This window comes from Molothrus ater, chromosome 3 (assembly GCF_012460135.2).
Source record: "Molothrus ater isolate BHLD 08-10-18 breed brown headed cowbird chromosome 3, BPBGC_Mater_1.1, whole genome shotgun sequence".
Taxonomy (NCBI): domain Eukaryota; kingdom Metazoa; phylum Chordata; class Aves; order Passeriformes; family Icteridae; genus Molothrus; species Molothrus ater.
In genome coordinates, this window is record NC_050480.2 from 7,149,631 (window position 1) to 7,174,604 (window position 24,974).

General features: G+C 42.3%; 1 protein-coding gene across 1 annotated transcript in view; it reads left to right on the plus strand.

Moving 5' to 3' along the window:
• PARP1 (poly(ADP-ribose) polymerase 1) overlaps positions 1-20,601 on the plus strand; it is a 32,360-nt gene extending 11,759 nt beyond the window's left edge. The window contains exons 6-23 of the mRNA XM_036380399.2: positions 1,265-1,381; positions 3,572-3,748; positions 4,131-4,272; positions 5,823-5,963; positions 6,683-6,925; positions 7,878-7,946; positions 8,736-8,868; positions 10,051-10,246; positions 11,522-11,650; positions 13,213-13,296; positions 14,091-14,213; positions 14,687-14,815; positions 15,514-15,612; positions 16,171-16,323; positions 16,598-16,725; positions 17,093-17,154; positions 18,214-18,328; positions 19,763-20,601. Of these exons, the coding sequence (XP_036236292.1) occupies positions 1,265-1,381; positions 3,572-3,748; positions 4,131-4,272; positions 5,823-5,963; positions 6,683-6,925; positions 7,878-7,946; positions 8,736-8,868; positions 10,051-10,246; positions 11,522-11,650; positions 13,213-13,296; positions 14,091-14,213; positions 14,687-14,815; positions 15,514-15,612; positions 16,171-16,323; positions 16,598-16,725; positions 17,093-17,154; positions 18,214-18,328; positions 19,763-19,844 (2,322 nt within the window). The 3' untranslated portion in view covers positions 19,845-20,601. The remainder of the gene's footprint in view (positions 1-1,264; positions 1,382-3,571; positions 3,749-4,130; positions 4,273-5,822; positions 5,964-6,682; positions 6,926-7,877; positions 7,947-8,735; positions 8,869-10,050; positions 10,247-11,521; positions 11,651-13,212; positions 13,297-14,090; positions 14,214-14,686; positions 14,816-15,513; positions 15,613-16,170; positions 16,324-16,597; positions 16,726-17,092; positions 17,155-18,213; positions 18,329-19,762) is intronic.
• The last annotated feature ends 4,373 nt before the right edge of the window (positions 20,602-24,974 follow it).

The following is a 24,974-nucleotide window of genomic DNA, read 5'->3' on the forward strand; positions in this document are numbered from 1 at the left end:
CAGCCCAGACCATCCGTGTGCCCTGGCACTGAGGCTTTGCCCCTTTCTCTCCAAAGACAGGAAGGATGTTCTCTAGGACTTGGGCTTATTGGATTTAAAGAGATTAGGTTAAATGCCTTTTTTCTGAGAGGCTGGGTCTGGGCTCCTTCCTCTATCAGCTGGCTGTGGTGGCTGGAGCTTGGAGCCCGAGCACTATTGCAGAAGAGCTTGGAAAACAATAAATAGCTCATTGTAAAAATTAAACAGCAATAAAGTGTGCTACTAGATTAATGAAAAATCAAATCTTTTTCACCCTCTGGCAAGATATCTTCAGTTCATGGGTACAAATTGTGATTTCTACCTGTCACTTTTAGAATATTGTGGGAAGAATCCCCAGTAGAGCTTCAGGAATTTTTTATTTATTAAAAGTTCCCAAGGAAAAAACCAAACAATCTGACTTTGCTGCAACTGAGATCTTAATGGAGCTGTAGAAAAACGCTGGCTCTGGTTTTGTACAAAAGTTTTTTTTTGTTGTGTGGCAGCACCATAATTTTCAAAAAATATATTTTTAAGGTTTTGCTGCTGCAGTGCAGATTTTTAGGACAAATGGAGGCACTTTGTGGATCAGGGTTAAGTTTGGGTTCACTTTTTTTTAACAACATTTCCTTGAGCATGATCATTAACACTGAAAATTACACCACTTAACCCAGTAAACCACTTCTTCCAGGGCAGACTACATTTTTGACTGTAGCCAGTGGATAACATTCAGAAAGTATTTGAGATATTTTAGGATGCTTCTATGCTTCCCAACCCTTTCAAGTTCTGTAGAAAAACCCAAAAGAATATGCATGCTTCTCCACACTGCTGCAGGTATCTGATCTGGTAGCAATTCCTCTAATGCTTAGTTACCTTAAAAAAATGAACAGTGGCAATCAGCATTTGTGATCTCTTTTTTTTCTGGAAGGCTCAAATGCTGCCACATCCCCACTGTTCTCAGTGTCAGCTAGGTAGGTGAAATTTGTAAAGAATGTTGAGAGCTTTACAAGTGAGTAAGTAAGGGCATTGACACTTGAAGGATATGACTTTAAGGATCTGTTTTAGGTGTTTGGTAGAAGATGTGACTCTCCCTTTTGGTAAAGTTACTGGTTCTTGGAGCTCTTAATTTCCTAATTTGTGTGTAAGATGACATGGACTTGCTAAAACCTTGTGCCCATACTGCAGTTTGAGGAGTGTTCTTTGCCACTTGCAGTGGATTGCTTTCTAAGCTGCTGGCTTTTGTCAACAGGAGCAGACAGAGCTGATCTGGGGCATCAAAGATGAGCTGAGGAAGGTCTGCTCCACCAATGACCTGAAGGAGCTGCTGATTGCCAACAAGCAGGAGGTCCCCTCAGGGGAGAATGCTGTGAGTTTGGTTGGAGTTGCTCTGTGTGTGGGGTCTTGGAATTGCTGAAGCCGACCTGACCCAATATTGCTGCAAGGTCCACAAGCCTGAAGAATGTTCCTAATGCAACACTTCAAAAAGAAATTTGGTGCAAAGCCCAGTCCTTCTGTCCCAGGACTCTGGTGTTGCTGTTACACTTGCTTGTGAAGGGTGGTGTGGTGGTGAGTGATGCTGAATTCAGCATCTTTTCCTGGTGTAGTGCCTTTATTCTGCTATGCTCAAAGTGTCTTCGAATTTTTTTTTGTTGGTGCTGGCTCTTCATGAGCAGGTTAGCTAAGGCACTTCACATGGCCTCCCTCAACTGTTAAATTATGCATAATGAAGCAAAATTGTACAAATTCTTTCCCAGATTCTTTTCCAAAAACAGTCCATTTTGGTCTATGTAATTTGTGAAAGTCTGCTCTCTTTCAGAGCCACATACTGCTTTAAGTATTTGTATTTATCAAGACTCTTTGTGGGCTGGTGTGTGGGAAGTGTCTAGACTCAAAATGGTCATGGAATACTCTTAGGCAGGAAAACCTGGACTTGTTTGAGCCTACATTCCCACCTACCTCCTCATGTGCTCAGATGCAGTAGCTTGTCTTCTCCCTGGCTGTTCTGGCCTGGCAGCCTGGTCAGGTGCTGTGTGGTAGATGTGTTCTCCTGAGCCACAGGATTGTAAATGGGTTGGATTGGAAGGAATGTTGTATTTTCGGGGTCCCCCATCGGGGGGAGGAAAGATGAATCTGACTCCATGTTCTCAGAAGGCTAATTTATTATTTTATGACATTATATTATATTAAAGAATACTATACTAAACTATACTAAAGAATAGAGAAAGGATAGTTTCAGAAGGCTACAAGATAATAATTAAAAATTAATGACTTCTCAGAGTCCGACACAGCCTGACTGTGATTGGTCATTAAGTCAAAACAATTCACATCTTGGATAACCAATCTCCAGCCACGTTCCAAAGCAGCAAAACACGGGAGAAGCAAATGAGATGAGAATTGTTTTCCTTTTTCTCTGAGGCTTCTCAGCTTCCCAGGAAAAGAATCCCGGGCAAAGAGGATTTTTCCAAAAATATGACGGTGACACTGGGACTCTGAAGATCTCTTTCCAACCCCCTTGCCATGGGAAGGGATGCCACCCCCCTAGATCAGGTTGCTCAAAGCCTCATCCAGCCCAGTCTTGAACACTTCTAAGGATGGAGAATCCATAGTTCCTCTGGGCAACCTGTTCTAGTGCCTCACCACCCTTGGAGTGAGGGATTTATTCCTAATATCCAATCTAAACATACCTTCTTTCAGTTGAAAGCCATTGTCCTGATACTACATGGCCTTGTAAAGTGCCTCACTGCTTTCTTGCAGATCCTCTTTAGGTTCTGGAAGGTCTTACAAGGAGACCTTGAGACCTTTTCTCCAGGCTGCACAATCCCATGTCTCAGCTTGTCTTCACAGGAGAGATGCTCAAACCCTCAGGCCATTTTTGTGGCCCTCCTTTGACCTCACTTCTGCAGGTCTGTGTCCTTGCTCTGGTGGGAGCCCCAGATCTGAATGCTGCTCTTCAAGTGGGGTCTCTTGAGAGCAGAGCAGAGGGGGAGAATCAACTCCCTCTTCCTGGGGAGGAGAGGCTGAGCCAGGGGTGTGACACTGTTGAGTCAGGGACGGACAAAATGACTCCATGGTTCAGAAGGTGAAAAAGAGACTTTATTAAGAGGTAGAGCATCCTTTTATAACCAGGATTGCTGAGGTGAAACCTGATTGGTCTCAAAGTTAAAACCTTTCACACTATTGGTGAGCCATGAATAGCCCACTCTGAAGGTACATACCTATAAACAACCTGAACAGAGAGATCATTGTTTTCATTCTTCCTCTCTGTTTCCCAGGCCTGAAGCCTGGGAGAATTCTCTTTGACTGAACTGAGAATCTCCTCAGGGGTGTGAGCAGGAGGAGCCCTGTGCCTCTGAGGCATTATACATCCATCAGTGCAGCTGAGAGACTTGGTTTGTGTTCAGAGTGTGTGGGACGTGCTGGAAATGGCTGTGCCAGCAGCCTGGCAGTTGTGTTCTTGTGCAGCCCAGGGTTACACAGTGTGTGTGGTGTGTGTGTGTGTGTGTGTGCTTCCAGCCTCCTCCTGCCATGACCTGCTCTGTGTTCTTTGTTGCTGTAGATCTTGGACAGAGTAGCAGATGGGATGGCCTTTGGAGCTCTGCTGCCCTGTGAGCAGTGCAAGGGGCAGTTTGTGTTCAAGAGTGACGCTTATTACTGTTCTGGGGACATCACTGCCTGGACCAAGTGCGTGGCTAAAACACAGACTCCCAACAGGAAAGACTGGGTGATCCCAAAGGTGAGTGTTTGCTGCATATGTGATGTTCTGAAGCACATTTCTGAGCTGCACTGACTGCTGCTTGTTCAGAGTGTGCTGCAGCACTGAGCAGCTGTGACAGCAGGCAAGTTCTGTCACAGCCACATCCCTCCAGAAGCAGGCAGCTAATGCATAAATAATTCACATTTTTTCCAGTAACATTGAATTGAAAGTGATGTTGTTGATTTGATTTGAAACTCATCATTTACCCTCTTCCAGCTTTGTTTTCTCAGTCAGTAAAGTGGGGTTTATCCACCTTGGTGTGAATCAAAATAATTTCCAACATCTGGCTGGCATTCAATTTATCCTTTAAATCTTATAATAACATTTGTGGTTTTAAATTGTTTATGCTTCCATCCCACAGGAATTCCGGGAAATTCCTTACCTGAAGAAATTTAAGTGTAAGAAGCAGGACAGGGTGTTTCCTCCAGATGCTGTAACTGTGAACTCAGCACCTCCTCCCTCTGCATCTGCTCCTTTGTCAGAGACTGTGTCTGCACCCAGAGGTAAATGTCTGGCTGGGCATGGCTTGGTGGAGCTCAGGATGATGTTCAGGCTGGCATCCCCAGCCAGATAAATGTGCCACCCTGAACAGTCCCACTGCTCTCCTGCTCTCAAGCAGGCAGAGCTCTCCTGATAAAAAAAGGGTCTCATGTGCTTCATCTTCCCAGCACAGGCAGGCCCTGGGCTGTCTGGGGTCATGGGCTTGAGGTTCTGTTGTTTACTCACAGATGATTTTGAGTGTTTGTTGATTGTGAGGAAGTGATGTGTGTGCAGTGAATCAGAAATGTAAAGGCTGATGTTGCATTTTGTGTCTCAGGGGAGACCTGCTTCAAAGTGCCACCTCACTTGGTGTCTTGGGGACCATCCAGGGATGTCCTTAATGCCAGATATTCCACATAAATTTAGGTTTTGAGGGCAAGAGGGTTTTTCAGGGGATTGTTTTGTTGCTAAATCATCTACTGAGATTTGACTTTACTGATCACTGACTCCCCTTGTGCAAAATAGATGTGCTGTCTCCAGCTGTCAAAAGGTTGGACCTTATGTAGGTTGCTGGAATGAATTGCATGCTTTGGTGATAAAGCCTGTCTGTTAAGTACTATACTGACTTCTTTCTTATTCAGCCTTTCTAGTTCTGGCCATAATTTTGGGTGCAGGGCATTATTGTAACTTGGTTAAAAAGGTGGGAGTAATTCTGCACAGTTAACTTCAGCCAGATCACATTATTTTAGCAAGGAAGACAAAGTAACCCAGGTCTTGTTTCTGATCAGCAAATTGATTCCAGCCCCAGTGTCCCCTGAAGGTAAACTCAAAAGGTTGACCAGATTTAAAGCCAGGTTGCTTTGTTTGCTAACAACCAAACTAGTCTGAGTCGAGGGCAGAAGAGGAAGCACAACTCTCAGCTGGTCAATTAGAGTTTATAGCATTTATCTTATAGCAGTGCAAATATGCCCTTAGGCACTTGCCATGTCCTGGACCAGCCTGAATTGCAATGTTAACACAATGGTTACCAGTTTGCTCCATGGTAGAACCTTGTACTGTCTATAAGATCAGGACTGGAACAGTGTTGCTTGAGAGAGAATTCTCTCAGCAGCCCCTCAAACAAAGATTTCCTTTTGAAAAGGCAGGAGCTTTCATGTGACAGTGAATTTCTCCCATGCTATCCAGGCATCAAAAAAAAAGGGAAGCAGAGCACAGTCCCTAGCAGCACAGTGCTGAAAGAAGACTGATTCTTTTTACTTAACAAAACAAACCAAGAAAAGAGCAAATATGCCTACATACCATTTCCCTGTCTTCCATCCCTTCTGTTTGTTGGCAGCTGCTGAGCTTTGTTCCCTTTCCTCTGGGAAGGGGAGCTCCCTCCTGCCTGCTTAGCACAGGTCAGACCTGCTTGGCCCCTCATGTCCCTGCCAGCTGAGCTGATTGTACAGAGAGGGGGTGATGCCGTCACTTTGTGCTTGCTGTTTGTAGAGAGGGGGTGATGCCGTCACTTTGTGCTTGCTGTTTGTCCAGGGACTCTGTGCCTGTGGCTAACGTGTCATTTCCAAACCTTTAGACAAACCACTGACCAACATGAAGATCCTGGTTGTTGGGAAGCTGTCTAAGAACAAGGAGGAGGTGAAAAGCATCGTGGAGGAGCTGGGAGGAAAGATGACCACAACAGCTAACAAGGCCACGCTGTGCATCAGCACCCAGAGTGAGCAGCCATGCTAACAGAGCTGAGCAGATTACAGAGGACACTTGTCCTCAGAGCTGTCTGGGGATCAGTGTTTGGATTAGAGGGAGTGTTTTGTGTGCACACATGGCCTGAGTGTGCTTGGAAAAGTAGGCAGATGTGTGCTGTTTGAGTTTTGCTTACCCAGCAAGTTAACCTGGCAGGCTGTGCCTTAAGGCTCTCATGGGTCAGTGGCAGCTGGGGATTGTGTGCAGACCATGGTGGTGTGCAGGCCACCTTTGTTGGGATGAGGGGTGCTCAGGGCTGTGTCCATGCTAGCCTTGGAGAATCCCCAGAGCTGACTGTGGGTGCCTGACTGAGGGCACTGGTTTGCTCTGCTGGCAGCTTAGAGTCTGCTCTTGCTCTGTCTTGGAGCTGTGCAAACTGACTGCTGAGGTGGGAGATCTGCTCCCATCCATCAGAAAGTCCAGCTGGGATCTGGGAAAGGGAGAACTGGACCAGCCAAGTAGAACAGCAGTTCCTGCTTTAGCCCAAACTGTATCTTAGAACCAAGGAGGAACTTGGCTCTCCAAAGAACATGGTGAATCCAAAACGTAGTGGAATTGTATTTTCAGTGTAGTAATAGTAGGAATTGTATTTTCAAAGTGTTACAGAGCCCTGAATCACGGCCAGAGGGAGAGGCTGAGGTCTAAAACCTCATGGATGCATTTTTTTCTCCCCTTCCTATCCTGCCTTTGCAGAGGATGTGGAGAAAATGAGCAAGAAGATGGAAGAAGTGAAGGAGGCCAAAGTCCGTGTGGTCTCGGAGGCATTTCTTCAGGATGTGAAATCTTCCAGCAAGGACTTCCAGGAGCTTGTGTCTCTCCATGCCCTTTCACCCTGGGGTGCAGAGGTGAAAATGGAGCATGAGGAAATGGCCGTGGATGGGAAGAACAGCAAGCCCCCAAGTACAAAGAGTGCTGGGAAGGTCAAAGAAGAACAAGGTGAGGAACAGAGCAGTTGTTTCTCCATAGGCCTGTTCAGTGCTGTTCATGCACAAAGCAAACCTGGGTATGGTCTGTCCTTACCCTTTCATTGAATTTTCTGGGTTTTTTTCTCATGATAAGTTTATATAATGGACCTCAGGGCAAGATTAGCTTTAATAAACATGAAACTGTCTCCTGAGCTGTCTCAGGAGCTGGCTGTTTCCCCTGTTTCGGTCTGCCCAAGCTCCCTACCATCAAACCAGTCTCTTCCTCATAAAACATCAGCTTCACTGCCAGTCTGGGTTAGTGTTGTAGCTCCAAGGAGGTCCTAGGACACCAAAATGACAGACACTACTCAGGGGGTGTTGGCAAGTGAGAAAATACTGTGGTCCAGAGCACTGAGTCTCTATGCTCCTTGATTTAACATAATATTTTTGTAGCAGTATAAAAATATTGATGGCATTGCTCACCAGTGCCATAGAGAACTTGCATTACCTGGATGGTGAACAAAACCATCACATTTGCTCACTTCTCTTCAGAACCTGTTCTTTGTGTCCTCCAAGTGGAGGTTTCTGTCATGCAATTGGGTGTGCTATTGCCAGACTGTCTCACCACAGTAGCATCCCCAGGGAATCCAAACACTCCCCATGCCCTGTGAGGTTTTTCAATCCCACTTCCACATTTGTGGTTGTGTTTATCTTCAGTGCAGGTAAAAAAATGACATGGTCCACCCCTTGGGGCCAGGAGAAAAAGAATACATAGATAGAATCTGGGGAAATGTAATTTCTCATTTAGTTGTGATTTGGCTGCTAGAGCTAGGTTAAAAAAAAGCCACTGAAGTCAGTGTTCTCATATACTGGGAATCTGCTTCACCTTAGGGTGATAATTATGCAAATTGAGAATTTTAAGGTTGATTCAAGTGAGACTGTGTTGCTCACCTAAGAAAAAAATTAACTGTCTTTCACTGCAGGACCTAGCAAGTCTGAAAAGAAAATGAAGTTAACAGTGAAGGGTGGAGCAGCAGTAGATCCTGATTCTGGTGAGTGATAACAGTGCCTGTGCCTGCACCACCCACAGTCCTCAGAATGCCTGATGGTTTACAAAAGGGTTTTTCTGTGAAAGGATGAGGGTTCCATAAAGGAGCATGAAATTTTAAACCTTTAACATTGCTATCAAAGGAAGCATATTGATTGACATCCAAGGCTGAATATTCCAGGATTTTCTAGTGCAGCTTTCTTCAGAAGGACCTCTTAAATTAAGGTGTGCACCTTGTTCAGCTTTAGGATCTCCTGGCAGTGGAGTGAGTAAAGGCCCAGCCAGCAGAGCACACAGGTTTGGCATAAATATGTACTGATGCTGCTCTCCAAACCTGTGGTTCATGGATGCTCTGACAATTTGTACTGCATCCAAGGCCAGCCTTTGCTTTTCAGTCCATTGCTAATGTGACACCTGCAGAGCTGCATTTCTACTGAGGATTCTTTCAGCTGCTCACACAGTATTAGCTCCTAGATTTTAGATCATCCTCTATCAAAAGTTACAGGTTTTTTCCTCTAGTTAGGATACTAACCAGATACTAACTCTAGTTTCTCCAGATGCTGGGTGTTCTGATCCTGGATTTATCTAAAGTTTACCTAAAGGTGTAGGCTCACAATTCATTAATTAATTCATTGTGCTCCAAGTAGTTTTGAATGAGCTGTGTGGTCACTGTTTTTGCAGTATTTCTGTTAAATCACACTGCTGCAGGAAACATTTGGATGAGTGCAAATGCAGGAAGGAGAGCTAAAACAGTAACCTCCTCCTCTGTGTTCTAATTTTTTCTTCTCTGCAGGTTTGGAGGATTCTGCTCATGTCTTTGAAAAAGGTGGGAAAATTTTCAGTGCAACCCTGGGACTAGTAGATATTGTCAAAGGAACAAATTCCTATTATAAGCTGCAGCTGCTAGAGGATGACAGAGAGAACAGGTGAGTTTAGTTTTCCCTTCAAATACTTCCATTCACTTTTTTTCTAATAAATACTGGATTTTTGACACTCCAGAAGCAAAGTGTGAGTAAAATGTCTTTGGGGAGATAACAGATTGGTGTAGTTACTTGAAGGAAGAAACCACTACAACACAAATGAAAAAAAAAACCAAACCAAAACTAAAATAACTCCTCCAAACCTACCAAACAAGCCACCCATGGAGAAATTTCTGCTCTGCATGGAGACATTCCTTGTGGGTGTTGACAAAACCTAAGGTGGGTTTTTTTCCCCCCGTATTCTCTAACTTAATTTTGTGTTCTAATCACAGAGCCTGTCATGTTGGGAAACAAAACCAGATTCTGGCTGTTCTACCACAGTGTTAGCCTGAATTGTGTGCCCTGAAGTATAACAAAATGCATGAAATATTCATGCAATAGGAGCTGATCATGTGTTTAGCTCTCCAGTCTCATTGGGTGCATGGCAGAGCTGTTCAGTGGTTGCATTGGTGATTAGATGAAGAGATTGAGAAGGTTCTTTAAAATAAAACTGCCCCTGCCAAACACATAAGTGACACAGAAATCCAGGGTAGCAACAACTGGTTCAGCTCCAGATTTATTGCACTTTACCATGTTTTTAATAAGCCTTTGTTCCTGTCTCATTTGTGTGAGGTTGTATCAAGTCTGGGATTCAGTACATAGAGGGATTTCAGTGCCTGCATTTCATACCTGACATATTGGAAAGGTTGATTGATTGTATCCCCATAAATATTACAGAAGCTCACCCAAGGTGCTGTCAGCAGTACAAACAAATATTTGATTTACTTCTGGTTTCTCTAAAATACTGATCTCTGGGGCCTGGGGCTTAAAGATGCTTTGTCTTTGTTTTTCAAATATATGACCCCAATAGTCTGAAGATTTGTATTTGCAAAACATGAAGATTGAAGAGATGTTAGCCTCTCTTTTCCTGCTGTGCACCCTTTAACCTCAGGGCTGTGGTTCTGGCATGTTAACCCTGGGCATTTTTTACACCAGTTCTTGGACATACAGTGATTCCTCTCAATGAAAAAAATGTAGAAATTCTTTTCACAATTTCTGTGATGGAGGGGGTGTTCCATAAAGTTACTGGTATGCAGATAGCACTGGAGTGGCTGATGGCTCTTCTTGTGTCCCATTGCATTTCTCTAGGTACTGGGTGTTCCGATCCTGGGGCCGTGTGGGCACCGTAATTGGCAGTAACAAGCTGGAGCAGATGCCATCAAAAGAAGATGCAATTGAACACTTCCTGAACCTGTATGAAGAGAAAACTGGCAATTCTTGGCATTCGAAGAACTTCACTAAATATCCCAAAAAGTTCTACCCGCTGGAAATAGATTATGGACAGGTAACCCTGAAATGCCCCCGTCCCAGGTGGAGCATTGCTGAGATTCCCTGTGTCACTGTTCTGTTCTGTGCTTGCCCTTGGATCTCTTGCACTTAACAAACCAAGGGAATTAAAATGCAGCTGTTGCATCTTCTCTCTGCTACAGGGGAAAGCTGTAGATCAAGGAGGACCATCCATTAAAATAGACCTGTTGGGAAACTAAAGAGTTTTCTGTTATCAGATCCCTTGAATGCTTGTTCCTGTTTACTCTGGAACTTTTAAGGATATTAATTAGCACTTAATCCGGCAGTCAGTTCACATACATCCTGTCTGAAAACTCTATTTTTTAAAATTTAAAATAGATGCTTTTCATCTGTCTGCTGCCTCCAAATATCCTCCTAAATGCTGTAGCAACTCCAATGCAGTATTCCACTTAGTGCACATGCTGAGCAGGCTGAGACAGAAATTATTCACTGCCAGTAAGATTTGGCTTTTTAGACAGCTAAGATAAATAAGAATTCTCTTCCTTCTTTCCAGTGGTGGTTTGTGTGTTTATTTAAGGGCATACCTGTTACCTGAACTATTTTCAGACTAAATAGTTGAATGCTATAAAATTGCCAGAGCACATATTTTCGAGACATTGTGTTTTTCCATGGCCAAATTAATGGATGTCATCTTTCAGTGCAAAGCACTCAAAGCTTGGCTTTAATTCTGGAAATTTGAATATTTCAGTGGCAAAGTGTCTGTCTCAGTATAATGTACAGTGTTACTCAAAGCACCTGGCTGATGATTTATTCGTGTGATGCTCTCTCCATGAAGGCATCAAGATGGTATTATGGCTAATTAATGATTCCTGTACACATCTGTGGCAGTTTTTATTACAAAAACTTGGTGAAACTAGTTATTACATCTATTTTGTCATGAAAGCAGCAAAGTAAACACTCATTTTTTCATGTGAAAGTCACTATGGCAGCAGAAAGCTTGCAGAAAAAGTAATTAATACTTGCTTGAAGTGAAGCAGCAATACAAAGAGTTCCTAGTCCCTTAATTCTACTTTCTGCTTATTTTTTACAGTGCCATCTCTTGAAATAGTATCTGCCAAATTACTGAATAGGTGTTTTTTTAAGACCATTTTGTTCCAGAATGTCAGAGCAGTGTCCCACGCTCCCCATGAACTTCAGGCTAGTCATAGTATGCACACACTAAATGGGTTTTGAGTTGTTGCCATGGCAGCCAGCCTGTTACTTTTTAATCCTTTGTGATTTTGCTAATTCTGATACTATTTTTACCTTCCAGGATGAAGAAGCTGTCAGGAAATTGACAGTAGGTGCCGGGACAAAATCAAAACTCGCTAAGCCAATCCAGGATCTTATTAAGATGATCTTTGATGTGGAGAGCATGAAGAAAGCAATGGTGGAATTTGAGGTGACTACACACATTCATGTTTCTCCCTAACCTACCATCATGCTTGCACAAACAGAAGCAAGTTCTTTGCAATCCAGAGTGCTTCATACTCCCCAAAAGCCAAGTGTGAGTTTTAGATCTGTCTTAAAATAAAGGCAAGAGGCTGACTGGAATTTGCCAAGCCCTGGAAGTTGTAGCTTAGTTGTGATACATGCAGCTCTTAAAACACAGGTGCATTTTTTGTCTATCAATGTCTTCAATTTAACAAGCCTATGAGAGAATTGTCTGCCTTGCCTGTCCTGGGAGCAGTAATGATTCTATGGTTTTGTTTGTTTGTGTCACAGTCACATCTACATAGTGGCTGCTGCTTGCTGAATGCTCTTAAAGTATTAACACAGATAACCAATGTGCTGGTCAGGTGACACTGGTGGCACTCCTTGTTTTCTAAGCAGGGAACCATATTTGGAGGCTGGAGTACCATGGATTTTAGGTAGCACCTCAGACTAGAGAAATGCTGCCAGTTGGTACATACACTAATGGAAGTGTCCTGTCAGAGTCCAGATCCTCTTCTGCATAGGGTGGATTTGGGATTGTTTTAGTTGTATTTCTCATTTGTTCTAATAAAACTCTTATTTTCATCCATTCTTCTTTTCTCCATACTTCTTGATCCATCCTTCTGGCAAGCTTTCAGAGAGAGTGGTTTGATAGCATGATATGTCTCTCCTTGCACTGTTTTACTGGTGTGCAGAGATCCTGCTGTTTGTGTTAATGCAGTCGTTTGAACTAATTCTAAATAACAAATTTCAGTTTTCTTCAGCCAGCTTAGTTATCCTGCCTAACACTTGACATTTAAGCAGCTGTTCTTTGCCCTCTGTATCATTATTTGGAGTGCTTACCTTTCAGAATAGGCTTTGTACCATTTTCTGCAGCTTACCTGAAAGCTTTCAGGTGGCTTGCCCAACATTTTGTAGTACTTTAAATTAAATTCCAGTACTCTCCCAAGATCCATCAATACACAAAGAAAACCAACATTAAGTTAAATCAGTGGATAAATGCAGGCAACCAAGACATTGCTTTTAACTTAGTTGAGGGATTTTTGGCTCATTTTTCATGAATATGAAGCACCTCCTAGCATCTTTGCATTTGACCCTTGATAATTGTAGGGTAAAGTTGGAAGAGGGTGTCTGGATTGTACCTAGACACAGATGATCTTATGAACAAGAATTACTTAATTCAGTTTGCTTCTTTGCCAGCCTTAGGTATATTGTTACTTAATGGATTAAGAAATGCATCTGACCCCAGGTTAATATTAAACTTCATGCCAGATAATTAATATCCTATTTTTGTGTTGCCCTAGCATATGTGCTTAGCTTCCTATTGCAGTATTCCTTTGGTTATAGGATGTCCTCTCAATGGTGTGTCCTTCTGACATAATTCCTCAATCCTCAGAGGCAAAAATGTTTCTATGCTTTGTTGGTCAGTCCTATTAGCATGGAGAAATTAGTTCTCTAGAAACCAGAGAGGGAATGCTGCAGTGGTTGAAATGTAGTGAAAGTTGGGTTTAATACTTATATCTTTATCAGATTGACTTGCAGAAGATGCCATTGGGAAAACTGAGCAAGCGACAGATCCAGAGTGCATACTCCATCCTGAATGAGGTTCAGCAGGTGAGCATAAAAGAGATGTTAGAGCAAAAAGGGAATTCAGAAGTTGTTCTGGGCTCAGTGGGGTGAATGCTGAGCTGTGCATTCTCTCTCTCTGGCGAAGAGGATGTGGCTTCCATGGGTAACCAGTTAGTTCTCTTCACTCTTGTACCAGTGTGGGCAGTACTTGTGTCTTCAGCAGTTTTGTAGCATAAACTTTAGGCTGTGCCAAACATAAATGGCAGCTGAGCAAATGAAGCTGGTGCCTTGATCTAGGAGTGAGCTGGTGTTTCCACCCCAAAGGAGTCTGTCAGAGGATGAGAATAAAGGTTGACACAGGAAAGGGTCTGGTTTGATAACGTTGCTGTATTTATACATTGTGATCTGAACCATTCCAGAATCACTATGCAGTATTGCCTTTACAGATTGCAAAAATGTACCAGCATAACCCATGGCTTTGTGTCACAGGCTCTTTGGCAAAGCATAGATACAGGAATTTCTTCAGATGCTAGAATAGACCAAAATCTTGACAAGGATATGCACTACCTAAATGTCCTGAAGACTTTATTTTGCCCTCCAGAACATAATCCCCATTGGATTTTTCTCATACACAATTCCACGTATTTCTGTGCAAATACTGTGACTTGCTGCATGCAAGACACTTAAATAGAATTGTTCTTTTGAGTCCTGTGAGACTAAAGCATAAGCACTGTTTGCATTGCTGCTCCTGTGTTAGTCCCTAAGTATCTTGTGTGTTTTATTGCTGTGGAGACTTAGTCTTACTCAGTAATTTTCTTTGGTGCTTTTGTCTTGTCTAGGCAGTTTCTGACAGTGGTTCAGAATCCCAGATTTTGGACCTCTCCAACCGCTTCTATACGCTGATTCCTCATGACTTTGGGATGAAGAAGCCACCTCTCCTAAATAACTTGGAATACATTCAGGTATTGACTAGAAACTGTTTTTTGCAAATGTTGGTTGCAGGAAATGGGTCTTGATGTCAGACATCTAGCACAGAGAATATGTGAGGTTTAACACTTACTTAACCTCATAAAAGCAGAGATTAAAGTAAGCATTAAAACCTCACAAGCCAAAAGATAATCTGAAGAAAAACAAGTTTAACCTCATGCTTTCATGAGGTTAAACTTGTTTTTGTTCAGGATCTCTTCTTGTTTGTTTATGTGCACGTGTCTGTGTAAATAGGTATATGCATAAGATAGTAGAAGATAGAGATGTTATTTAACATATTTTATTATGTTTAGGTGTGTATATATATTAAAGACAGTTTTGTTTTGTTATTAGATGGCACCACGTGGCCAGTGATTGTCAGACACTTTTTTAATTTGGGATATCCCAGACTTATTCTGAACATGTCAAAGGCCTAAGTAACAAAACATTACCTGTTTCAATTCTTCAGGCTAAAGTGCAGATGTTGGACAACTTGCTTGATATTGAGGTTGCTTACAGCCTTCTCAGAGGTGGAAATGAAGATGGAGATAAAGACCCAATTGACATCAACTATGAAAAACTTAAAACAGATATTAAGGTAAAGGAAATAAAAGGCAATGAGTGGCTGTGAATAAAACTGATGTCCTGTTAGTATGGAGTAAAATAAATCACCCAAACTGTAACTGGACAGGTCTATGGAACTGAGGTGGGTTAAGGAACTGGAGCATGCGTTCAAGGAGATGCAGAAAGAGCTGAGCTGTTTTGACCTGGAGAAAAGAAAGCTCAAGGGATATTGTATCAATATCTAGGTGTAGGTGATGGGAGAAAGAAGGAAAGAGGAGAGAGGCAGGCTTTCCTCAGTGGTTTCCAGTGACAAGAGGCAGTGGGCACGAACTGAAATAGAGCAATTTGTGTTTAAACAAAAGAAAAAGCTTCTGTTGATGATGTTTTGGTTTTTTTAATTTGTTTGCTCTGACGGTGGTCAAACACTGGAAAACGTTGCCCAGAGAGGCCGTGGAGGCTCTCTTCTTGGAGGTGTTGAAAGCTGGACTGGATTCAGTCCTTGGCTGACCCTTCTTTGAGTGGAATTGAAAATCATCTCAATTTCCAGCATTGTCTCAGACATTCTGTGGCTGTCTGTATATTTGTGCATCTTCTCTAGCTAGGAAAGTATTTCCACTTAAATGCTTGAGGAGGTTTAAAGGGTGCAGTTGCAGGCATAGGGTGGATGCTGCCATGTTATAAGATGGCTGCTAGTTTGTGTGCTGAGGAAACTTCTCATTTGCCTGTTTGCAGGTTGTTGACAAAGATTCAGAAGAAGCCAAGATTATCAAACAATATGTGAAGAACACTCATGCTGCTACGCACAATGCATATGACCTCAAAGTTGTGGATGTAAGCTGGGCAATGATGGGGTTTATCTTTGGGAAGATGGACTCTCCTAGGTTGACTTGCTTGTTGGCAATTGCCTTATATTTTTGAGTAGCTTACTCAGTTTCCTCTGTTGCAGGGATGATTTGATAGAACACTTTCTTTTAATTAGAATAGCAAAAGTCTAGGCAGAGATGAATCTAATGAGGTGTTTTTGCTTTGGTGTTTTTATTTTAATTTAATTTGCCTCAAAGGGAAGGTGGAGGAGTAATCATCTGAAATTGAACCTTATTTCATTGAATGATTTTTTCAGAAAAATAGAGCCTCATGAAAATGCAGAAGAAAAGGTGGAGAAGTAATCAATAACAAGTACTGCATGATTGCTGCCACCTCTTTTTTGCTAGCCTGACACAGCCAATTACAAACACCAAAACCCACCCTGATCAATTTCCCTAGCAGATCAATGTACATTGCAGATCGGATGATTTTTTTTTTTTTCTTCTCCCCTCTTGACGAATTGCATGAAGTTAATGGTTTATTTTCTTGGTTCTCCTTTTCCTCCTATCCTCTTGTGAACTGAAGATCTTCAGGATTGAGCGTGAGGGGGAGAGCCAGCGTTACAAGCCCTTCAAGCAGCTCCACAACCGCCAGCTGCTGTGGCACGGCTCCCGCACCACCAACTTCGCCGGCATCCTCTCGCAGGGCCTGCGGATAGCTCCACCTGAAGCTCCTGTGGTGGGTGAAACAGCTTCTCTGGCTGCCTGCATCCCTGTGCTCAGGCAGGGACAGCCTAAAGAAGGGAATTGCTGTGTGGGGCGGGCCCTGTGTTATCTGCCACCGTTTAGACAACATCGTGTCCCCCGAGTGGGTTGCGCATTGGTGTCCACAAGAGCTTGAGTTGCTCTCCTGGGAGCCCAGCCAGGTGGACTCAGTGCTGCTTTTGGGTTATTTGATCACCCCAGTTTTATTTATTTATTTATTTATTCATTTATTTATTTCCTTCTTGCAGACCGGCTACATGTTTGGGAAAGGCATCTATTTTGCAGACATGGTGTCCAAGAGTGCAAACTACTGTCACACATCTCAAGCCGATCCCATAGGTTTAGTACTACTGGGAGAAGTCGCCCTTGGAAATATGTACGTAACTTGCAGAGAGTATTTGCCACGTGTGCTTAATACATCCTCATGGAAGGTGATGCTAAGATTGCAAGCCTTCTCTTCAGTGTGAAGAAGAAGCACGTGTTTTTTCTTCAAAAACAAGATCTGTTTTTTCTCAAAATGAGAGCTATTGTTTCAGGTCTAGCAGAATCTTGTACAAAATGCTAACATTGTTAAAATTAGTAACCAAGACAAAGTAAGTTTGAGTTCCAGAAGGCTGGAATTTAGATTAACTTTACATTAACTCATCATAAACTAAAACCTGAAAATTCTGTGATTTCTTTTTTTCACTAAAATAGTTTAAGATGAATGTAAAGTGCTATTGTGTGTTCTTTGTGCTGTCCAGGTACGAACTAAAGAATGCTTCCCACATCACAAAATTGCCCAAGGGAAAACACAGTGTCAAAGGTAAGCATTAGTAGTTGTCATAAGTAATCTGTAATTGATGGCAGACTTGGTTGTGTTGCTTAGCAAAGAGAGCTATAGTCACTTCTTAGCTGTACTTCCTTTAAGAAGTTGCATAATGTTGCCCTTTAGTTGCATCAGGATGTGTATGGGGTGTTTTAAGATGCAAGTTAATACACTCTGAGTGTTAAGGCTGAAGGTGCTGAAGTTCAGGAGGAAACTTCTATTTGATGTTACGCTGGAGAAAATATAAAGTACATTCTCCATCTTCTTACTTGCTTTCATCATTACAATACTGTGTATTTTAGAAGTGAGATGAATAGATCAGAAGAGTCATTGTTTAGCTTTCAAAGTGGCTTAGAAGCTGGTACAGAAGGGAAAAGCTAGGAATAAAAGTTCAGATGGAACAACTGCTCTCACTACACTTCTATCTGCAAAAAGTGTCATAAATTGAAGAAGAAGATGAGAGAAAAGACTTAGCTGTCTAACTCAAGCAAAAGAGATGGTAATCATGACTGTCTTCTGTACTAAGATGGGAGATTGAAGAAAAGGATCTTCAGTAATGAGTGGCTTATCTTAAACTATTCATTTTGAGAGGCTTAAAAAATAAGTTGCCTAAAAGAGAATAAAAAGTGGTTTTGCATCTTTTTCTATACATACTACTCATGTTCTTATGGATGTCAAATCAGATTTATATTGAAAATTTCAATTCAGAGAATAAGAATTGGTTTGTTGTACTTGTCTGAAAATGCTGCAATGTGCATTAATGGAGTTAGGATATGAGAGCTACAAATCTGTTCTGGCTTAGCTTTGATCATACAGATTAGACAATTAACAGTTGAAAGTCTAAAATTCTCATTTTTCATGTAACAGAGTACAACTGCCATAAATATGGTGATGCTGAATTTAATAAATAGTATTCTTCATGTTCTGTTGAAGATCCTTCTACACTTGATTTAAAAGTATATGTGAAGTAGTATTTGCTGGCTGGATCATTTCCTTTTTGTGCAAAGTCTGTATTTGTCTCCTAGATTTGAAACTAATGTTGTTTTTCCTTTCTAGGCTTGGGCAAAACTGCTCCTGATCCCACAGCCACGACCACCCTTGGAGGTGTAGAGGTTCCCTTAGGGAATGGGATCTCCACAGGAATTAATGATACCTGTCTTCTGTATAATGAGTATCCTTTGCTGTTACGTTGGCTGCACACGGTGTTTGAGTGTCACTGCATTTTCAGGACCTCACTAAGGCCAGTTAGGAGTTTTGCCTCACTGTGTTTGGTTTGGTTTGGTTTAGATCTGCTTTGGGGAGTATTTGCAGACAATCTCTTCTGCAAGGGGGATGATTTTTACTGTTGCTGCACCTAAATTGTCATTCTGCAAAAAAAAAAAGGGAAACAATACACATTCCAATAGCTGTTCCCCAACAGGAACAAAAGTTATTGGAGTGATCAGGCAAAACTGCTGTAGTGTGTTGCCCAGAGATGTGCCAGAACTGGGGGAGGGAGGGGAATGCAGCCTGTGATTTCTCATCACTCCAGTCTGGTTTCTCCCTCATGGTGCTGTGGTATGCCAGCTTGGCCAGGAGGAGGTGGGAGAGCTAGCTCTGTGCTCTTGCACTCTCTCAGCACATCTTTTGAGTTCCCCAGACCTCTGCAAGTGTTGAGGTATGCCCCAAATGCCTAGCAGAGATGTAGCCATTAAATCTCTTCCAGGCAGAAGTGCCTTCAAATCAATTAGTGCTTTAAATCCACAAGAATGCAAATAAGTGATGTCTAAGGTCCAGCTGGCTCTCTTCACTACCAGTGAAGCAGGTAACCCAGTAATGCAAACTCTGGGTTTGTAGGAACTGCCTTTGGCCTTGGTGAGCTGTTTTCCTCCCCCAGGGAGTCTGGGCAACACAAATCATGGCAATACTGGTTTTATCTTGAGTTTTCTTAAATATACACCATCTGTCAGGTGATGAGCTATAATACAGTTGATATTAGCTAGTTGAGATAACATGATGTGTATTTATTTTACACTTTGGGATTAGAGGTAAGTTTGAGGCCTAAAACATTGTGAAAAAAATAGATGAGCTGGGACTGTCTCTGGAAAAACAAGAATGTGCAAGCACTGACAATCATTGTAGAGCTCTTGTCTGTGATTCCAGTTTAGGTTTTTTAGTGGGAAATTAAGAAGGCATTAATGACTGTGCTGGAAGGTAGCAATAGAACTGCAATTACAATTGTAAATGCTGGATCTGAATCTATAGCTCTCATTTAAGCTATATGACTTCTGCCTGGATATCAAGAGAGATGTGTGTTACTCTGACAAAAAATAATTTTCAGGAGCCACAGCCCTGTATCTAAGTCAGTTCACCTGCCTGTCACTCAGGATTCCTTCTGCACTATTCTCCACAGAACTTAACTGCTTGTTCCTAAGTATTGTATAAAACATTTTCAGAATCATGGAAAAGTCAGATTTAAAGGTTTGTGGTTTGAGCTCTTAGAATTGGTCAATCACACAGGCATCTGTATGGTATCTTAAGTTCAAAGGTGAAGTTCGCTGTGTTTTGAGTTTTTTCTGTGTCATTAATATCAACTACTGTAATTATTCCTTAACCTCCTTCCCAGATATATTGTGTATGATGTTGCTCAGGTAAATCTGAAGTACCTGTTGAAACTGAAATTCAACTATAAGACATCACTCTGGTGAACTGTATTTAGAAGCCCTGTTAGAGTTATACTGTAGTTACACTATAGCGTTGACTTCTGACATGCTTATGCATTGACTTCTCTTACCAAGATATCAAGAGCTAAACTGCAGAAGAAATTACTAAATCCTATTTAGTACAACACTTAGTGAAAGTTTTATATAAAAAGTGTGGCAATACACGGACCTGAATTCTGATGAGAACGAGTACCTGGTTTTGTTTTATACCACTTCTAATTCTGGTGCTTTAAGTGTTTCTTTTAATTGACCAAACTGACAAGAAAGAAAAAAGGAAATTATTCTGGTGTTCTTAGCCAAACAGACCTGGGCAAGAACAGGAGAAGGAACTTGAGCACGTTTGTGGTACTTGCTCTGTTAAGGTTCCCCCTTGTTTAAGATACTCTTTTTCAGTTTTCACTTGACTAAATGACAAATGTGCATTTATTTTGAGGTAAAAAAATAAAAGCTAATTTCATACTAACAGTTTTATGTTTCAAAACTTCCAAATTGTTTTGGTTTTGAGTCATAATTTAAATGTATTTGGTAGAATGTTCTTAAACGTGGTATCTCACTCGAGGATCGAATGCCAAATATTGAAATCTGTAGTCATGTTTCAGGAAATTATGGTGAAATTAAAATTTGGACTTTCCACTGAGACTTCATCTGTCAACAGTTGGTGTGGTAAACATGGAAAATGAGCTTGTGGCTGTTTGAATTTAGTCTTAGCCCAAATAAACCTCCTTTAAATACCTACCTTCAACATGATGTAAGTTGGTTGTTGTAGACTCACGTCCTGACAAAGCTGTAAGTTGAGTTTGGGCTCAAGCTTCATTCATCAAGGCCTGGAGTGAGGTCTGTCGCCACTCTGTTGGTGGTCTTGAAATGCCTGTCTCAAAACAGCAATACAAACTGATAATTTCAGTGTTTCATTATGTTTGTTACTTCTCACTTTTAGTCATTGGGCAATATGGGAGCACTTAACCATAGAGCAACATCAGATCATTCTCTTCAAAAATTGCTGATTTCCCTGAGGCATTAGGGAAAGTTATGGCTAATTCCCAAGACAGGGACAGTTCAAGCTCATTCTGACAGTTGTGGCTTCAGTCTTTAGTAACCTGTGTGGAAACACCAGATCTATTTCCTAAAATGTTGCTGTGTCCCAGGGCCTTTTGTAAAAGGAGTTAAAGCCAAAGTGGGTGCTAATGGTGCAGGTCTTCCCAGGACCCCTGAATGAGAAGAGGATGAAGAGTGATAGATGAAAAATAAAGCTGCTTTCAGGGAGAGAAGGAAATGCAGAAGGACTGGGTAAGTTGTATGGCTTGAGGACTGCTCAACAGAAAAAATTGATTGAGGTTGGTGATAATGGATTTTGAGAGGAAGAGAGTAGCCTGTCTTCTCCTCTTAAGTAGCTTAACCAGTGGCTAATCATTGTTTTGCTTCCAAAAAATCCTTTTCATAAGTCACTTAAGTATGATCTTGTCAGTCTCTGAAAGAGAACATGAGAACTTGTTCAATTTAGTTATAAGATAGATTATTTTTCCCCTCTTAAAAAGCAGTTTACAGTTCAGTTTGGGACCAGGAGTTAAAGGCAGCTGCTTTTGATGCTCCCTCAGAGCTGAAAGTCCCCTATTGTTCCAACCCAAGCAGCACAAGGAGTGCTTTGTGCTGTGTACCTAGTGCTCAGTTATAATTGCAGCACAAGGAACTACATCCCAAGCTGTCCCTAAGTTCACAAATAATAAGTTCACAGCAGAAAGCTACAGGACTTGCTGAAGAGGCAGCAGGTGCCCTTTGGGGACTGTAGGAGAGCCATGTCACCATCCTGCAGCGAAACCTGGTGTCAGTCCAGGCGCTGCTGCTGCTGCCAGCCTGTGGGAGCAGAGGAGATCCACGGAGCAGATCCGCCAGACCCAGTGGATGAGCAGCCTGTCCCCAGGGCCAGGCTGGCAGGGACAGCGTGGTGACAGTCACTGAAAGCCCTGCTGTGGCACTACCAGCACAGAGCAGAGGTGGATGAACAGGCAGTCCCATTTCTGTCAAAAGCACTTGAAAGGAATGAGTTTTCAAGCCATCAGGTCCCATGGCATCCTGGGTTTTTTTTTTTTCCAGGGGAGACATGTTGAGGAATGGCTTCTGATCTAAATGTTAAACTACCAAAAGCAGCAATTTATAAATATTTAACCATTTTATCTTTATTTAGCATGGCTGCAGGCTCTGTTGTACAACAGCTCACAGGCATTAAGATAGTCCCTGCAGTTAATTGAAGGAAGCCAGCCTAGGCTTACTGATTGGCAGTCAGTGTAAATTCTTTATGACTTGCCTGAGTTCATGCAGGAAAAAAATGTCTGAGAAAAAAATAAAATTAAAGCACAAGTCGCCCATCCTGGTGCTTAAGCTATAAAACAATGACATTCTACCCCTGCCCCCCTTCATTTTCTAATCAGAGGGAAGTGGGGGGGAAATCCCCAAAATAAGTAATTTCTATATGAAAAAGGTCTCTGGACACGTGAAACTTTGTCAATGCCATAAATAATTGTACTTCTGCTCTTAAATGAGGCCTGAAGTGTTTGTAACTACTGAAGTCTCTGCTTCAGCTTGCTTTCTGGGAGACTGTTACAGACCTCACTCTGTGCATTCTGGGGACATAATGACATAATTGTCTGCTGAATGTTATTGCAGCCAATTTATATCCCACTTAGTGTTTGCATGAATTGCTTTTATGTATGTGTTGAGGCCCCTAACTTAGTCCATGATACTCACGCTCCTGTTATGCCCATAAAAATAGTTTCCACTGTTGTGGTGTACATGCATCTAAACAAGAGCTTGTGTGTGCTTTCACTGCAAAATTAATGCCAGGCTGCTTCTCCAAAAATGGTCATTTTGGAGATGAAGTGGCACCTGTAAGAAGAAATGCAAATGTAGGTCCCAGCTAAGATGAATTGCTGTGATGATTTTAATTTGTTCAGGTGCAAAGGTAGCATGTGGGCCTGTTGTGGGCCTTGCAGATCACTTCTACAGAAGTGAGATACAGAGGGACAGGCAAGGTGAGAAGGAGGATGACTTCCCAACAACCCAAAGGGGAAACTACTGCTTCCTCCACCCCCTCGTTAAAACATATGTGATTAATGCAGCAGGGCTCAGACTTCACAAGAAGGTGTTTCAGTGACTAAGGAGCACTCACTTCTGCCAGCTGTCTGTGCTTTTCTTTCTGCTGCCAGGCCGTGCCTCGGGGAGATGAGGAAATGACAGCGTAGCTGTCCCCTGGACTCAGCAGTACCTGCTCTGTGCTGACAGGACTGAGTGCATTGGTCAGCAGGTGGTGTAACCCATGTCTCACTGTCATCTGCAGCAGCAGTGGCAGCAGGGCAGTGCTCTCTGCAGCGTTTCAGCACACACCATTAGGAGCAGTTGCCTAACGCGACCCTGGCGAGAGCGAATGGCAGCGGTGCAGCCGTGCCAGCAGGTGAGTCAGCAGCACCTCGGGCAGGTTGTGTTTTCTGTCACCCTGCCTGTCAGAAGAGTGGTGTCATTTCCACGTCACCCAAGTGCAAACTGCAAATTTGCCAAAGGATGCACTGAAAATGTTGTGTGTTTGTGTGCACGCTGGTGAATGGCCCTGGCTGGGGCTTTGTAAATGGGGTTGTGTTTGTGTGATTTGGAAACAGTGAGCACAGGACAAATGAAAAACCAGAACAAGGAGATACTGCAGCACTCATTAAAGGCCAAGATGTAAAGGGTTCTTTATCCAGGAACCATAATACACCGTTGATTGTTACCCTTTCAACACAGTCAATGGTAATGGCTTCTGTTAAATATTTTCCAAGTGCAGCTGTTGGAATGAAATGAAGGAATAATCATCATTGTGCTGTTGGGAGCAGAATTCTGCCTTCACACCTGTTAATTTGTGAGATGATTGGCAGGAGACATTTGGGGAGGGGGAAAATCTCTCTCACCTTTTTAATCTGGTTTTCTTGCAGTCTACAAAGACTCCCTGAAAGGCACCGAGTTTGATTCCTTTTTCCCTTGTGGAAATTCACGCTCTTGAGGACTGTTGTGAAATGCAACTGTGTTGTAGAGCACTTTTCACTCCTCCCTTGCAAAGCCCTTGCTCAGGGAAAGCTGTAGCACTGGGGTGGCTCTGGGCAACGCTGCTTTCAGCACAGCCAGACCTAATGACAAGGTTTACAAAGCCCAGCAGTAAAAACCTCGCTGGTGATGGGTGTCTTCTGTCAGCTGTGTGAGTCTCAGTGTCTCCAGTCTTAGCTGAGCATTGCCATACAGCCCTGGAACAAGGGGGGCACAGCTGAGAAACAGAGAAAAATATTGGTGTCATTAACACCTTGTTTAACTGAGCCTGGAAGGTCTGGTCCATGTCAGGCATTTTGGGTGGTGGAAGTGTTTTATTAAAAGGGAAAAATTGTGCAGGATTTAATGTTTGAGAGGGTTGGTGTTTGGAATACCACAGATTATTATTTAGTTGCGTTTTGTTACTAGTTTCTTTAATTTTGTGCAGACAGTGCTTTGCAGCTGTCTACTGTAGCAGCTTTCTTTGGAGCTGAGCAGTATGGAAAGCTCTGACTGAAGTGTCTTTGGCCCTTTGGGGCTAAGGAACAGGAAGGCTGTTTAAACAGCCTTTCAAAATGACCTGAAAAGGGGGCTTAGAAATGTAAGCTAGGCTTTGTATTTTCTTTTTCCTTTTTTTTTTATTTTTTTCTTTTTTTAGCTCTGCTACAATGTACATAGAAAGCCCTGGGGGGAATTTCTAAAGCATTTCACTCAATTTGTTTCTTTGCTTAAAAACTGGCTTTTTTCCCCTTGAGCACAAGGGCAGCATTTGTTTTATTTATTTATATTAAAATTGTTTAATAACATGACCTATATCCTGCCCCTCTCAACCTGCTAGAGGGCCTAGTCATCTGAGTTCATTAGCAAATTAAGAACACAAAATATATTTTATTCCGTGTCCCAAGAAGCCCATTTTCTGTATTGTGTAGGATCTTTACTTTCACCTAGATGCTTTCAAAGAGCTGCATACAACCATGCATGGCATCCATTTTGGATTACACCACTGTGCTCTTGGCAATATGTTTAACATGTGACAGACTTCTTAGCCTTGACTAAGATATACTGTTT